The 17,682-nt window shown below is 50.6% G+C and overlaps 1 protein-coding gene across 1 annotated transcript in view; it reads right to left on the minus strand.

Moving 5' to 3' along the window:
- LOC135920563 (tyrosine-protein kinase transmembrane receptor Ror2-like) overlaps positions 1-17,682 on the minus strand; it is a 329,385-nt gene that overhangs the window by 137,226 nt on the left and 174,477 nt on the right. The window contains exon 2 of the mRNA XM_070525993.1: positions 13,482-13,781. Coding sequence (XP_070382094.1) covers positions 13,482-13,781 — 300 coding nt within the window. The remainder of the gene's footprint in view (positions 1-13,481; positions 13,782-17,682) is intronic.

Here is a 17,682-nt window from a genome sequence, read left to right on the forward strand (position 1 = left end):
CCATTGGCTGAAAGTGGCGTCATCGGAGCGGACTCTCCCATTGGTCAAACATGACGTGACTTAGAGTGCTCGAAGGGTTTATAAGAAGCCTTCCAGAGAGACCTGAGCATTCTGGGACGATTCCCTGATTCACCTCTCTCGAACTTCTTGCCGCGGGCCGCAGCGTCCGAGTTGCTGCCGGCCCGTAATGACTGTACGAATGTTACTGGACGCTCACCTCCCTGTACATAATGTAGAATAAACCCTCCCAAGTTTGGGTTTTCATCCCGAACTCCGTCCTTCAACCCCTACAGCGGAGAATCGATTTTAATTTCTTTTCCTTCTTTCGCTCTGTCGTCATTATCATTTCTTTACGTACATTTGTCGTTTTTCATATTCCCTTCTAGCGAAAGAAGGAATTTGTTTGTATAGGTAAGTCTTACGAGAGTTTCGCCAAGATTGATTTGTCGCTATGAATGTTGTCGTCTGACTGGTCCTGACGTAATGATAAATTGCGCTCGCGGTGACAGACTCCTCAGCGACGGCGATTACGGGTCTGTCACGATTCGAAACCATCGCATAAACAGTGTTTTCTTTTTTTTCCCTTCCTTTCATGTTTTTTTTTTCATTCCGTCTTGATCGCAATGGGGACACCGCGATCCCAAATCCAAAAAGCAGTCAGGATAACTCCACCGGTGCTGTAGAGAAAAAGGCGAGCACAAATTTTCATAGAAGTCGTATTAATAGCCAGGCAGCGCCAACTTTGCTTCCAAACGCCGCTTCCACATAATGGCACCTCACCGAGAAATAGTGTTGAGTTCTCGTTGTATAAAGCGCTTTCGATATTTTTTTTCCCTTATCTGCGTAGTACATTGACCGCCTCCAAACTTTACCGGTATCCATGCTTTACTTTATCTCTCTCTCTCTCTCTCTTATATATATATATATATATATATATATATATATATATATATGTGTGTGTGTGTGTGTGTGTGTGTGTGTGTGCGTGCGTGCGTGTGTGTGTGTGTGTGTGTGTGTGTCCAACCTACACGAATTCAAAAGGCAAGAGCAGAATACACGTGCGTTCAACGGAAAAAAAAAACATAACACTAACTAATGCGGAAGCAGGCCCTATCGATAAAGTTCGCTGAAAAAAAAAAAAACTAAAGAAATATTGCAGCTGCTCAAACATGCCGCTACGCAGTGCTTTTCGTGTTCTGCGTCCTCTTCCCCCTTTGTTTTTCTAAATAATAATTTTATTATTTCTCGTCCTCTAAGGTTTCTGACTGGCGCCACACGGGGCCGCCAAAAGCGAAACGCTCCAGTCCCCTTTTTTAATGAGCACCGAGATAACGATGTCGGGATCGTTTGGACGTTTATTAAACCTTGTCGCGCACGCTGTCCTCCGTCTTCAAATAGAAAAAATGAAGTGTTCGTGCTCTTTCTTTTTGTTCTTTCTTTGTTTTAAGGAAAGCTAAGGGAAAGATCGCGACTAAAAAATATTCACATTACACTAGGGACGTACTAGATCAAGGAGGAGCCTCCATTAACGTAACTTCACCGCGAGACGAAGCTATAACGAAAGACGCGAGTACAACTTAAACGCTGTTTCCAGAAGACGAGCAAGAAAGCAGCGAATATTGCTTCGTCGAAACGCATTGCATGTCTGGCTGTTTTATTCTCTTCGTTCTCTGTTTTTTCTTTTAACTCTCCTTCCCCTCGGACTTTCACTGCGACATTTAAACTTCGCCCCACGGCTGGCTCGAGATTACGATGCGGTCGAACTTATTTTTAAAACTCAACCCGGTTAAAACGCTGCCGCTGACCGACGATGTCAGGCGCTTAGTCATAGCTACTCGGCTCGGCATAATAACGATGGCTGAGGACTGCAATGTTCGAGTCTGCTGGGAAAAAAGAAAAAGAAAGAAAAGAGAGGAATAATAATTGCGTACAACGACATTTGAGCCCGAAAAGCGGTACCAAAACTCGCAGGTTCGGGCCCCGCGGACTCCCTTACGGAAACGAGCGCAAAAAACCTGGAAGAAGTAAAAAAAAAATAATACAGCAAAGGACGAGGTTCAATGACGCGAGTGAGTGCAAAGAAAGCCGTTGCTAACGACGCGGAAAAGAGAGTTTGAGCGGCGTCTTTTTTTTTTCTTTCTTCTTCTCTCTCTGACGGGCGCAGAGCTACGTAAGACGAACTAATCCCCTTTCGCCTTTACTTAAGCTCTCGGTCCTCAATCAGTGCGGACAAACGAGGTGACCAGCAAACGGGCCTGAATCCGAGGGAAAGGGAGAGGGAATGGAAGGGAGGAGGGATTGAAATTGTGTAGCACTTGTATTGTGCCTTGTCGAAGGCAAATACACAGCGGTCCGCATAAAAGCATCGATGCTTTCGCGGACTACAGGTCACCGTTTGTGGCACATACAAGAAATTTAATTCTGCTATTGTACTTCTTTTTTATTTCTTTTCTCTCTGCCTATTGTTTCCTCTGCTCTTCGAGCACGAGACTGCGTCATTCGGGACAGAGCACTGCCCAGTGCCGCTCAAAAGGATCACTGCTTTTGGCGGGCTGATAAAATATTTGATCGTATGTTTTATAACTTCATAAAGAAAGAAAGAAAGAAAGAAAGAAAGAAAGAAAGAAAGAAGGAAAGAAAGAAAGAAGCCACGTTGGTTCGCGATCGCAGTTAAAATGCGTCGGAGGCGAAGCACGATGGAAAAGAGTGGCGTTTCTCTTTTCGCCATTTCATTAACTCTGTCTGGCAGTTACTAGGATTACGAGGTGAGTTGTCCTCTCGAACGAGTAATCAAAAAGATAGCGTGTTTTAGGGCGAGGCGCACGCTGTCCTGGCGCTACGGAAAAAGAACGAACCGGTTTTTTTTCCCCCAAACGGAAGAACACTCCTCTTGGTGGTCCTGACACACGCACATGTTGATTGACAGATTGATGGACTATGTTTAATGCCGCGAACGAACACAGAAGCCCGCAGAATTCCCTTGGTGGCGGTGACAATGGGGAGGCGATTCGACCGCATTTTCAGCCCCATTCTGACCCGAAAGTAATCAGTTCAAAGTTAATTAGTGACATTTCCTTAATCGGCCAATACTGTATTTCCAATTCTTGCGTCAGTAATATGGGCGTCTTCGAGTAATCGAGCTCAAGGAATAAAATGTTGCTATATGCCAGAGACGATTAAAAGAAATCGTTCAGCATTTAAACAAGGACTTCGAGCCGCCATCCGAGGCCTGCACAACAAAAACTACCGGACCACTCTTTTTAGTAAAGTTTCTAGTTCTTGTGCTCTTAAGATGAAAAAAAAAATGCATGACTGCCCTATGAATGGCGACCGGTTGAACGAACTTTCCTTGAAAGTCCAGCGTTTAGTCCTGGTGAGGATCACAATTTGCGCGGAATACACTAAACGCGAAGTTCACTGTTCATTTCATCACAAGTGGTCACATACTGTGAGCTGGTCCATCTCAAGAGTAACCGCAGCGCTTACGTGCCTTCGCACGCCGCATATACGTACCAGGCACGGTTTCAGGAACTCGCGCAAAAGACCTGCCGTTGTTAAGAATGGCGAGCTGCAATGCAGGATTGCCACCCAATTACGACTGGGGAACAAGACGCGCATCCCCACTCTCCGTCGCTTCAGCTATAGGATGCGTTCGATGAAGCGGGCTTTGTGCTGAAACCGCCGCCATCCTCTAGCCCCATCGCCGTTGTGACGGAATGAGTTCGGCGGACGAACTATTGTGCCCGAACTCCCCAGCGCGGACCTGATCTGCTACGCGTGCGCGAGCTGCCGCGGGAAAGCCGTTTTTTGTTGCTTCCCACGCGCCGACCGGGACGCGGGACAACGAGCTACCCAGAATGGCTCCGAGCTACCCGGAACGGCTCCCCCTCTGACGTCGGTTCGGACATTCGCCCGTGGGTGCCTTTGTGTGTGTAAACGGCCCTGCGGGGCGGCGGCGAGCTTACAATGAGTAAACGAACGTTCGCGTCACCTTGTATCGCGGGAGGACCGATTGCTTAAAAACTGCTGTGGTGCGAATGCTCGGGACACTTTTCTCAAGCAGTCATGTTAGACTGATATAGATACTGTAAATAAACCCATATTCCTCGTTCTCGATGAGAAGCAGTTCTTCCCTTCATCAACGTCCTCAGCGTGTATAAGTTGGACGACGGCATGGGCCAGCTACCTTCGAATTCATGCCGGACTCCAATCTTGACAACGGATCACGAGCGATGGGATTGAGCCCCCAATCGTGACATCGTATACGTGCCTTAAAGCCGTCCGAAGGGTAAGCCTCTCATCATCGCACGATGCACGGGAAATCACGCAGGATGTATTTTACGGTTTCTTCTACGGCCATATTGCGTTGCGGTAACCACTGTCCACCATTCCTATAAGGATTGAGTAGGCGTTCGTAAACCAACGTACTACGCGCAGGCGACATATTGACGTTCCGTCGCGTCGATTACTCCTGGGAAAACGTTTTATTTTTCACCTTGAAGCGCCACTTCCTCCTTCCACAGAGCAAGTCAGCCAACCGGGATCAGCCTGGTTTACCTCTACGTATTTCCCTTATCCCCCACCTCTATTTCTCTTCTTCGATTCCGCTCCCGTAAGCTATTCAGCAAAAATATATATATATATATATATCTGTCCGCTGCCTGCAGCTTCCTATCGTTCCACTTCCGGCCGCTGTTTCGCTTCCTATTCTCGTTCCTCCAGAGCTTAATCTGTTATCCGCGATCAAAATTGGCGAGCACTAAAGGTCTCGCGTATTTCCATATAAGTTCTTAACGCAAAGCCACTTTTGTCGTCGAGATGGGTGACAGTCAGCTCTGCAGATCGTTCATATAGGCCCACGACGGCGTAAGCGATCCATTTGTTGCCATGGAAACAACAACGAGCAGGGCTGCGCCCGGCGGCAGTGGAAGCCGGAGAATATAGCCGAGCTTTTCAAGACGTGTCACGACAGTCGCGCGCACTCTCGCGCTCCTAATGCATTGATGCAAGCCGACAAGGCGCTCTGCAAGACACATTTGTCCAGATAGTGTATACATATATATGCATGTACATAAACTGAAACACTTAAACTCTATGGCATCGCACTATCTTTCCTTCCGAATGAATTTTAAGAAACAGAGGCGAGAGGTTTTATAGGCCTCCGCTCCTAAGAGCTCAGCTCACGTGTTCGGCCGAGTATTTACAAGAGGCGGAGAGAAAGAAACAATTTTAAGAACGGTCGATCGGCGGGACGTGGAGTGGCAGTTCAGTCCGAGAGGCTTATGGATTCGCCGCCGCGGAAGCCGCGCCACCAACAGCGCGCAGAGTAGTGCGCGGGAACGGCGTCGCTGGGCGACGCGTAAGCCGATTTTCATTCGAAAAGCTTCCGGTACCCTCTCCCCTGCTGCGGGGGGAGGGGTACTCCTCGGTACCGGAACACAACGCTGCGGCGCTTCTTCCGACGCGGGCGAAAGTACGAACGTTTACTTCTTCTCGCTCCAATAGACAAAAGAAAAACAGAAAAAAAAACGAAACACGTCTCTCGGAAATCGCTCGCGGCGGAAGGCGAAGGCTGCTCGACAACGTACTAAAGCGAAAGACAAACAGTGCTCCAACGTAAAACACGCAGCTAGCGGCGATGGGACAGCGCGCAGAGATGCTACGCGGTTGTCAAATTTGGACTTCTCCGCGGCTCAAAAGCTCGTTAGCGCGTATATGCGTTGGCCGCGCAGAGAGAGCAAGCAAGCGTGCGTCGCCGCCGACGTTTACCGCGCTACGGGCTCGCCGTGCGAGCAGCCGAGGGTAAACGGCTTTTCTGTCGCGTGGAGCGCGCGCGACTTCCGCGAAACGATTTGTGTTTACATCTATAGCGCGGCGGCTTTCCTCTGGCAATCGGTCTTGCCTGTAAAGCGCGCCCGCCACCGCGGAAGCTGCGGGCCTCGTATTGAGCCAATCGGGGTCCTCGTCTTCGGAGCTCCGGGAGCACCCACGGCTGGCGACTAAGTGCGCTCTATTTCTATAAGGATAACGAGCTACTGAAGTGAAAGCTGTAAGGCTCGCGCGGTAAGATTGGATAGGATAGCATAGGATAGGATAGTATAGGATAGGATAAGATAGATAAACTTTACTGAAAGAATAATCAGACTCGCTAACGGTCGTGGCCCCTAGTCCAGAGCTCCGCTGGCTCCTGCCGTCTTCTGAGCTCTCTGGATCAGCTCGAGCTGATCGCGGGTGACGCGATATTGCGAAACCACGTGATATATAACACCTCAGTTTCCATCACAGTCTCGAGGGCGATTTCCAACTCGAAAAAGTGAGATAACGAGGAAAGAGAGATAGAGGAAAGGCAGGGAGGTTAAGTAGATGCGAGTTTCCGGTTTGCTACCTTGCACAGTGTTGAGGGAGGTTCAAGTTCGAAAAGTGAGATAACAAGGAGAAAGAGAGAGAGAGAGTAAAGAGAGGGAGGTTAAGCAGATGCGAGTCTCCGGTTTGCCACCTTGCACAGTGTTGAGGAAGGTAAACTGAGCTAGTTGATAGTTATTCAAATACCAAACAGCCACACAAGACAAGGTACGCGAAAAAGAAGAAACGCATACACAAGCGCTCAGCTAACGACCGAACATTTCTTAAGGAAACACATTCCGTAAGAGCAAGCATGTGGTCTACAAATGTGAAACGCAACTTAACGGCCTCTTATCGCGCACAACTTTGAACCACGTTTGAAAAGCGAAATTTAGCATATTCAACAGTGTTCAGGAAAGACTCATGCATGATGCATCTATAAACATTCAGTTAGCTTAATAAAAAAAAAGCCTGCATAATCTTTTGGGATATGGCGTACCTGTGAAGATGGAAAACTAGTCCCAACGTAGAGCGCCGAAGTACGCGTTAGTGGAGCTCCTACGCAACGTGCAGCATTTTATTGCATGGAATACAGTAAGATAGGTTTAGTCAGTGAACGCCCTGAATTCAATTCGGTCGTGCGTAGCGCGCAGGTCACATTGCAAGCCGCCAAATAAGGGTGCCGACGCTGCGTCAATGGCAACGCTCAGGAATCCGCTGCGTCATGAAGTTGTTGCAGCAAAGTTAGATGACTTGAGGGCCGGATGACCCGAACTCATCATTTCTACGCGGTATTATGCCGTCTCAAGCACTGCCTTTACTGCACCGATTTACGGGGCGATACAGGCTGCAGCAGTTGATTACACCCGACCACGCTACCATCCCGATATATAGGGTAAGAAAAATGACAAACATTGCGATCGGTCTCGGTGTCAAAGGATTCATGGCCATCCAAGCAGCGCCAGACTGACGGGAACAGTAGAGCTCCTGTCTACTGTCTCTCGCCTACTGCCATATGCAATACACTGCCTGTTAGCCATGAATCCGCAGCAACTAGATCGATTGCAGTGGTTGCTAAGCTACATTTCTATAGGTAAGTTCCCCTAAGTTATCTCGCCCCTAACTCATCCTCGTTAGTAAAAAAGACATTGTGTCATCTGTTCCTCGCGTTTCCGTCTGCTTTGCGCTTTTATCTATCCACAATAAAACAATTACGAACGAAGACAGCCGCTCGGCTTCCACGTGTGACAAGAATGCGGCCACCGTCGCGCCCTCAAGGAATGTAAGTCCCTGCACCGACTGCAAATTTGTCCCCGCGCTTCCTCCAGCAAAGGGCCCGAGCCCGAAGGGAAGCTCAAACGGGAGTGAAGAAAGAATAAGGTTTTGCAGGAGCGAGGAAAAAAAAGGGAGAAGCGGAGGTTCTACAAAAAGAGACAGTCGCAGCCCCCAAAAGCATGCTCCTTGCACCGACTCCCGTATAGCCAATATACGAGAGCAGGGTTACAGATAGGGTTGCCGCTGCGACGAGGGCGCTTTCAAAAGCCCGAGCCCGCCCGCTCGGCGTCGTCCCCTATATATACCCTTTATCCGCCAAATCTGGCTCCCAATTCGATTGCGCGCGCTTCCGACTGTACGAACCTTTCGCTCTCTCTGCCTCCTTTCCTTTTTGCCTTTCTTTCTTTAAATCTGGCCAAAGCGCAGCTGGGGGCGAGATTTTTGGTCGGCAAACAAGTGACGGTTATTTCGGCCACGTCCCCATATAAGGATGCTGCGCGGCTTTCGAAGTAAAACACGTTTGTTTGTTTTGTTCGCATCTACGATGAAGAAACCGAGAAAGGGTGGGCTAGAAAGAAATGAGAGAGCTTGCAGGGCCATCGGATCTCCGCAGGGGGCGGGAGTCCACTGTGGAACGTACGCCCGCCGCGATGGCATTGCGGCTAGAGTACTGCGACCGAGTACGACTTGGATCGTTCGTCTCCGTGCACGCGGAGGCGACGTAATTTCGACGGGGCCTGGTATGCAAAAAAAACAAGGGGGGGGGGGGGGGGCTTAGCTTAGCGAGGTAAATATTTGCATTTGGGGCTGCCAGATAACCCACAACCATTCAATGCGGCGTCTTTCGTAGACTGCGCGAGCCGATTTGGGACATTAAACTCTGTCAGTCGTTCTGGATACAAATGTAAACAACGGCAGAAAGAAACGACGAAACCGACAGAGACGAATTTGGCGCAGAAACACAGTTCTCGATTGACAGTCTGCATGCTTTCGAGTGATGCTATTGCAATCAATATTAATGGACAAACAAGGTCTGGCGTCAACAAGTCCAACTTCTAAGGCGAATGTCTACAAGAGGAGAAAAAACGGGAGCTGTCCAATTCGCTGCGCTGAGCCCGTTCCGACAGACATGATGTACAAATTTACAAAGGCGCGCAGACAAATGCGAGGAGGGCTGCGAAAGCGCTAACAGGTGCATAGGAGAAAGGCACGATAGCGTGTTTGCTTAGGCGGATGGTGGTAACAAATAGTTAATCAGAGAATTGGTGAACCGTAAACTAAAGTGTTCTTGCGCTGTCTGTTTCGTCCCTGTTCTGGAAGGCCCGAATGGCCCTAATACGTCGACAGGTTGCAGCATCGGCAGCTTAGGGCTAACAAGCATCGCGGCTGCAACAACTTTACAAGCAGGCAGGCGTTCCACCGAGAAACCCTCCGATTGCGAGCAATTAGTCGTCCTGATTGGCAGCGCAGGATAACATGCTTAGTTTGTTCAACGCGCCCCGTTAATCCTTTTGCGCCCGCGGATTGCACGACCATTCTTTGAACTCAAACCGTATTCACCGTCTTCTGCTTCTTTACTGTAACACGCTCGGATTTCTTACCCGTAGTTCTGTGGAAATAGACACCCCTTTGGTTTCACGCTTGATGCACGCGGAGAAGGAAGAAGGATGGCGGAGCGAGACGGGCGCACAAGAGGGCGCGTACTGCGATGCGGATTAGAACGTAAGACCGCACGCGGCTTACGAGTCACCCTGCGCACGATGGCCGCGCCAGCCCGTCCACCTCCCCCTCCAACACAACGGCCCGAATTGAGCCTGGTGGACGTTACCAGTCCATATCACTCAGCAACTTCAGGAGGAGCAGGGGCATGCGTCGGTGCTGGATGCTCAATGGTGTCCTCGCGCAAAGATGTCGTCTGCTAGACAATACTGCGGGGCGCCTCGACGCTGAAATGCTTCAAGAAATACAAATTGCGTTCTTAGGCGAGTCTAGAACAATACCGTGCGACATTCCCGTGTACGCGTAGATATCGATGGGAGATGCGGGTGCTGCGTGCGAAATACATCTTACAATCTCGCTAAACTGAAGCGTTGCTACGTTTGTTGCTGCAACACTGGGCATGACGACGCGTCGAGAGCGCGAAGTATCGCAAATTAATATGCAGCTTAGAATAAGGGTACCAGAAAGCGTTGGACGCATGTTTACAAAGTAAAACCAAACAATAAAGCATGCAGCTTGCAATTGAGCCTACTCGGTACCTCAGTGACTACGACGGCGTCCTGCTGAGAACGAGGACGTGGGTTCGACATCTGGCAGTGGCGGCTTTCCGACAGGGATGCAATCGTAATAATAATAAAAAAAAGAAGGAAAGTTCGTGTAATTCAATTTAGGCGTCCGTTTATGAAATCACACGAGTGTCGAAAATTAATCTGCCGCGTTGTGCTACGCCACCCAACGTGGTTAAGCCACCACGACACTTGAACGTTAAAAAAAGGAAGAAACATTCTTTTTCTTCAATGCAGCGATGCGCTTCATCGGTGATAGGTGCCGACAAGTAGCTGAAGCGATGTGCACACCGTAGGCCAAATTTGCCCTCTCGAAACACGCGCGATGCAACAAAAGCTTTCCCAAGTCTAACTAATGCTAGAGCTAGCACCAGAAATTAACTCAAGCGAACGTGCTGCTGGGAAAGTGGGTTGATACTCGGGAAAGGCATTGTAGAGCAATATTTGTTAAAAAAAAAGGAATACTGCAGAGTACAGTACACTTCTTCTCGTGTTCTGTACATTGTCGTCGTCACACTTGGGCCACGACGGCTTTCCCGAATACAATTAGTTGTCTGTCTCTCTCTCTCTCTCTCTCTTGAAGCTTCAATATACCTCAGCTGTTAACTGCACACATATTAAGGAAGCACGCACCGACGTTCTCCCTTCGACGCGCCACATGAAACGAAGCGTGACACAATCACTAGTATGTCGACTGTGGCAATTCATGCCGTCGAAACGAAACCCGCTAAAAAACAAGGGGAGGGGGAAGAGGGGTGAGGGCGCCAAGCACCTAGAGAAGAAAGACAGCGAGGCACGAGATGACAGCCTGCTCGCCATCCTAATCAGCAGCCTGCTAGCATAGCACGCCCGCCACTTTCTCAAGCGTCACACCGAGCACACGGCGCGCTTTCTAACGCGCCGCGCATCGCTGCGGAAATGCAAGGCGCGAAAAGAGCAGCGAATCCCGGGAAGGGGAACGCAAAAACGCGCGCATAGCCGGAACGCGCGCAGTACACGAGCTATAGCAACGACACAAGAATGAAGACTCCTTCGCGGCTGTCGTATACGACGCTGTGGCGGGCCACTCGCGGGAGCAGCCATCCCCTTCGTTCCCCCGTTTCTCCCCGTATTCCCCGTTGTTACCTTTACTGGCTCCATCTCCTTTCTTTTTTCCCTTTTCTTCCCTGCGTGCACTCCGGCCTCCACAAGGCGCCCGCCGTAATCAGCTAAGATTAATTAGGCGCCGCACAGCGAAAGGCGGCTAGGAAGCAAGCAGCAACGGCAGACGGTATAGCGACGTAACAGAGCCGTACTATGTATAAGCGCGCGTACCCGTCCAACATTGCGCACACTTTTCCCTATCCCCCCCTTCCTACCCCAGAGCTTTCCCCTAAGATCTCCCCCCATCCCCTTCATTCTCAAAGCATAGGCTCCCGCCGCCGAGAACTCAGCACGGCGGTTCGGGTCCCCCGGGTGCCGGGGGGGCAAAAATTCGTAATTTAATTCTGTCCCATTAGAAACGAGGGTGTCACGTGACCCCGGCAACCAGAAGAAAGGACAAAACGGGGGAAACGGGGAAGCGGCACGGAAGGTTCGACTCGCTCAGCCCTGCGCGTTCCCTAAAACGTGCTTAGCTTTGCTCTTTATACCGAGACGACGGGCGAGGGAGTACTTCTGGAAGTGAATGCAATGAACTCGGGCGATGCCAGGGGAGGAAGCTCAAAGTTCCGATGGGGAAGGAATCCCGCGGGGCTCGTATCCGACCTGTTCCAGCTGCACGCCCCACTCCATCTTCTTTACTTCTTTTCTTCTTCCACTCCGCGCTTCAATATTTCCCTCGCTTGGCAGTGGTTGTCTTCTTGCGTCGATTTCGTTGGATCAACAAGTACGATAACCATTAGCCACTTCGTTAAGCGTACCGAGCTTCGTCCCTCCACCACGTCTCGTCAAGGGTTTGCGCGCTACATAGCACTGTTAGATACGGCCCGCCGAGCGCCTGATAGCTGCCTCTGCTCGGTGCTACTGCGCCTGGCGGTCCTTCTGGCCAAAGGGTGCTTCACCGGCGAGAATGCTGCTGTGGAAGCCACTCCTCAGACTTTTCAAGCCAGCGCGCGTTTTGCTGTCGTCTCGTGTTTCTTTGTTATATGTGTTTTTCTTGTTGGCCTAATCCCTGAAGAAATGCGAACTAAGCCAAGCTATTCGTTTTTTAGCCAGGCGTCAGCGCTCCTCAGCACACATCATCATCTCTGGCCGAAGAGCGTTGGAGCTGGCAGAGATGATGTTGACCTGGCAGAGGCAATTACCGGGCGTCCCGTCCTGGAGGAAACTTCAAACCTCGGAGATCCAACAGCACATAGCGCATTCTGCGAGTGTTCTGGTGCAATGGTCCGGAACAAAACCTTTTCGGCGATTCGCGCACCGCTCCGATGACTATATCTGAATCGTACAATGCAGTGAAATCAGTGCAATCCAGCTTGTCGATAATAGATCCTATCTGGTTCTTCAGTCAGGTGTTCTAATTTTGGCATACCGCACGCACCAACACTTTCCGAGTAAGATTTTTGTCCGCTTAACGAAACGATGAGCCGTCATACGTAGGCGCTCTAACTTCAAAGACACGACGGCGTTATATCATATCTGTGATTGTAGGAAGAACACTGCTGCTATCAGGCCGGCCAGCGTTATCGCGAGCGAAGTACGCTACTGGAGCGAGTCGATTCGCACAAGTCACGCAATTTAAAAGTGATGATATCGCTAGTGACGTAACTTGAAGTGATAACATCATGAACTGGCACTCGGCTCCAGCCGCGGAATTATCTCTCACTGAGGTTTAAAAATAATCGTGAAGATTTTCGACTTAGGGCTTCACATAGACCTAAAAGTTGATGTTAAAAGATCAACAAAATTCGTGATTTATGCAACTATATAAAACGTGCTTTCTGAATCCACAGTTGCCTCTCAGCGACGCTTGCGTGAGTGGACATGTTAAGTACATCAAGCTCACTCAGACGGAATCGAAGTTGCAGCTGCGAAGATAAAGGAGTTTGTCAACCTTCTCTAGTAGTAGATAGACCCTTTCATTATTAGCATTCACAACATCTGTGCTAACGAGGCGCTCGCATCGCGTTAGCATTTTGCTGCGCTAGCTCAAGGGCTCTTTCTTCCTTGAAATAAAAGCGCAAGGGCTCTTTCTTTCTTGAAATAGCAGTTCGAACACGAAAAACGTCTTACCAAAAGAGATTCTAAGTTGTCTTGCTTTATTTTTACCGGAGCAGGTGAGGGGGCGGCGCAGCGTTCAGGGTCGGGTGGTAGGTAGGCTGACGCGCTAATAATAATTCAATCCATTACCAGCCGCTCGCAAACGCGACAAATTGTGGCCGTCGCGATCGGTGCTCGCGAAACGGTGCTGTGAAGCGCGCATGCGCGGAAACCGCAGCTGCGCAAAAAAAATTGCCTGCGGGGATTTATCGCTCACGGCCAACGCCACCGACGTCGACGCCGACGACACCGGCTTTTCTGCGACACGAGCTCCTTAACGCTGTCGCGTTAACACGCAATGCCAGATCGCTGCGTACGAACAAGAGACTCGACGCTCACCGTGCACCACGAGCTGCGCAGTCTCGGAGTAGGCGACGCCGTGGGCGTTCCTGGCGCTGCAGCGGTACGACCCGGCGTCGGCCACGTCCACCCGGTGCAGGAGCAGGGCGCCGGTGTCCAGCTGCCGCCACGGGGAGCTGCCCTGGCTGGCGAGGCTACGCCCGTCCTGCAACCACAGCACGCTCGTGGCCCCCGCCGTGCCCCCGCTCGACGAAGGCGATGGCTCCACGAGACAGGGCAGCGTGACGCTGGAGCCGAGCAAGACCGTCCGGTTCCGGGGTCCCTCCACGATTACCGGCTCTGCGCAGCAAAATAGAAAAGGAATACGAGGGTTTAGGACGCGTCTAGGGAAAGCGCTCAGTCATCGTCCAGCGCCTGGAGTAGTATGCCAGGCAATCAGCCGGCATAACATCTCTTGTATCTTCTTTTTTTTTTACATGTTACCTTAGATGTTTTTATGTAATCTCACTCACCTCCACCCGAAGTAGCAAGGTTAGCCTGAGTAATAACTGACATCTTGAGATTTCCTCAACCTGTCACTCTCTTACAATGGAATATCGCAGAAGTATTAGAGGCGGCTACCCGAATAGACGCTATGCCATTTCTCATTTACCGGATTTTCACATTGGCCCTTATGCTACACTGAGCAGCTTACACACGTCGGAGAGTTGGGAAACGAGTGTGTGATTGACAGCGTTAAATGTAAAGCAGTAATCAAAGGCTATCACTCCCTAAAAGAATGGTATTTAACTTATGCGCCTAGAAGGACGCCACGTGTTGAGTACGCAAATCGTGTGTCGTTAATGAAAGACAAGCATAAACACAGTCCTCAGAATGTCCGTACGGCATGAGTGCGTATACAAGAAGAAGAGCTACTGTCATCTATATTGTGACTGCACCACCCGCCGTGGTTGCTCAGTGGCTATGGTGTTAGGCTGCTGAGCACGAGGTCGCGGGATCGAATCCCGGCCACGGCGGCCGCATTTCGATGGGGGCGAAATGCGAAAACACCCGTGTACTTAGATTTAGGTGCACGTTAAAGAACCCCAGGTGGTCAAAATTTCCGGAGTCCCCCACTACGGCGTGCCTCATAATCAGAAAGTGGTTTTGGCACGTAAAACCCCGTATATTATTGTGACTGCACCATTTTATAAGTGGTAGCCTGTAAGTCACGATTGAATGTAGCGTACTGATTTCGGTGAACAAATGCTGGTGGACACGACTGCGCAGTTACTAAATTACTAAACGTCGTTAGCGTCAAGGTTTCGACAAGGGATGTTACACGGACGAAGACAGGTAACATCCCCTGTCATTGGTTCCACTGACGTTACCTTTTCGACTGCTGTTCATCCTGCACATGTATTTTAATAAATAGCCTGTGCTTAGCAGCGCATCAATCGCCCCTGCGTGTCTGTTCAGCTCGCTAGGAAGTGTTCGTGCGTCTGGCTAACCTTCCTGCCTTTCCCGTCTTCTATTTTTCTCTCCAGAAAGTGTTACTCGAAGCTGGCTTCACCACACGCACAGTTCTCGGAAGGGTAAGCCGGCTTTACAATTCTTTTTTTTTTTTTGCATTTAACGCGTGAGTTAGCCTGCATATATGAAGAAATTATGTGCTTAAGTTACCGACAATGTTAGCATGGCTACGGCAGGAGTTGTTATAAACAAATACGCGTGATTTATTATCGAGAATGGTCTCGCCAGGTACAACTTCCAGAAGACTTAGAGAAATCGGGATCATTGAAAGGAGGCTGCTGAAGAGTCCAGTCATTTAGCAGATGTATTAATATACATGCAACAAAGAATCGGCAATCCTTTAACATTCTGGGAAACCACCCGAGCGTGGGGTAGGTGAAGTTAAACAATTACAATTACCATGAAAGCTGGAGAAGTCTCTCGTGAGGCTAACGCTGCACAGATAGCTAAAAGACTGGCGATGTTGCTACCGTTTACAAGTAACGATAAATCACGGTTGAATTCAAGCAAGTCCCATAACACGGAGACAAACTACACACTTCTAGTAACTGCTCAGTAAGAAAAAAAAAAGAGGGGAATGAAAGAACTGTACAGAAGGAAACGTTGCGCCCTCGCTACAGACGACTTGCTTCAAAGATCTCAGAAGCGAGGCGACTGTCACGGAATTAAGAACGACGTCAGCGAAATACGCGCGTCTCTTCCGAGACCCGCAGCCGCAAGTGACAGCTCGCGCCGGTACCGTAATTTCTGCAGGCATGCAGCCGCGGAAAGACGGATGCAAGAGCCGCTTGCCGCGTTCGTTGCCATCGCTCGCCTCCGTGCGAGGGTTAACTCTAGGGAGCAATCTCCATCAAACACCGTCGAGCGTCTCGGAAACAACTCGTCGTCGAGTGATACATCCATTCATTCTCCCCCGCGGCCTTCTTTTCTGAGCACCAAGAGCGCGAAGAACACACGCGCCGCCGTTTTAAGCACTCCTCTGGGCGACCGCCGAACGCGCGGCGTCGTTCGACGTTAGAAAACAGACGCCGAGGCAGCCGATAACAAGCCAGGAATTTTTCGCACTAGAACACATACACATACACAAATAACGCGCGCGTCCTTCGCATCAGCCCTAAACAAGACTCGTATTCATCAGTGGCGTTCGGGAAACGAGGCAGAGCGCGCTCGCACGCGGAGGAGAGACGTCGTCAGCAGAAGCGCGCGGAGATTCAAATGCAGCGCGCGCGAAGCAATCAAAATCAGAAAAAGAAAAAGGTGGGACGAATGAAAAAGAAAGGATTTGGGGAAAGAGAGGGACAAACCCGAGAGTGCGCGCCCGGGAAGTAAATGCCCCCTTTCCCTAAACAGGTCCTCACAACCCCCCGTTGCTCCGACATCCCGCGTACGTCGGACGGGCTCCATCGTCGTCAACGTCGGAACCAGAGGCGCCTGCAAAACGCTGATTATAATTATGGGCAGAAGTACACGGGGGGGAGTAGTACCATAACGTAGTCGAGGGTGCGCAGACGACAACCGTGGCGGCGAGGAAAGGATAAAGAATAAAAAAGCAGAAACTAGCAAGGGAGAGAGAGAACTCGGGGGACTCCTCCGGCGAAACCCTTTTCATTGCCATCCGCCCTGCCGAAAGCGTTAATTACAAAGCCCATTTTGGTTGCTGTCTGCCCCTCTCGCATCCCCAATTCCCTTGCCACAGGTCTTCCCCCTCCGCCTCTTCCCGCTTTCTGCCTCCCCTTTCGCTCTCCCTCTCTTTATGCTCACTCCCTCTCCACTCTTTAGCGTTCGGCAAAAGCGACGGCTCCGCAGTCGCGCTTTGCCTCGAGAACATGCGCTGCCAGCGCCACCAAACGGCGCTAGGGAGCGTTCGCGGGTCGCACGCTGGTCCGTCCGCACGAAGTCGTTACCAGTCGCAAATTATAGGGAAGGAACTGGGATTGGGGAGACAACGTGAACGCCGCTCACCGCGGGAGCTCTCCTCGCCCGCTTACGGACGCTGTTTTTTTCCGGAGGAGTGAGCAAACGACTTGCGAGCGAGTTGGGTGCAGCCAGAGCAAATGCAGGGAAACCGAGGCGGCCTCTGCGTAACACGAGGAGCCCTCCCTCGCCGCGCAATTCACCCTTTCCGCAAAGGTCACGTGGACTCTTACGAAGACGATGCGGCTGCGTTCCCGACGCTCCGCACTTCCGAGAGTCGCCGCAAAGTAGTCGCGGGCACAAATGCGGCTCATTTACCCTAGCGCCGAAATTAGACCGCCACGAAGAGGGCGCACTGCACGTAGGTAACGTGACCAGCTTTGCGACAAGGGGGGGGGGGGGGGAGGTGATCGTTGAAGATGCCGGAGAAACGCGCCTAGTGTTTCGGACAGTCTGCTAAAATCTAAAGGCAGACGCGGTCTAAATGGTTACGCAGACGACGGTCGGTCAGATTCTGAGCGAAAGTAAAGTGAGTCAGACTGTGCATTCATTCGTTACGATGGCTCCATTATCCGCAGATGCCGAGCGAAGGGAGGGTTAAGGTTGTCCAAGAGCTGGTCAAACTTGGTCAGCGCCCCGGAAGCCGTGGGAGAAAAGTGTTAGAGAAAACTGCTAGAGAAAAGTGAACAGCTTGTCTCCGGCTCGTTGGGGAGCCTGATGGCTAGATCCACCTTTTGTAATTGGCAATGGAACAGGAGTGCCTCGACCTCCTTGCCTTGCGTGCCTGGCTTTACGCTTCTAGATGTAGCGCTGT

Source organism: Dermacentor albipictus, chromosome 9, assembly GCF_038994185.2.
Source record: "Dermacentor albipictus isolate Rhodes 1998 colony chromosome 9, USDA_Dalb.pri_finalv2, whole genome shotgun sequence".
NCBI lineage: Eukaryota > Metazoa > Arthropoda > Arachnida > Ixodida > Ixodidae > Dermacentor > Dermacentor albipictus.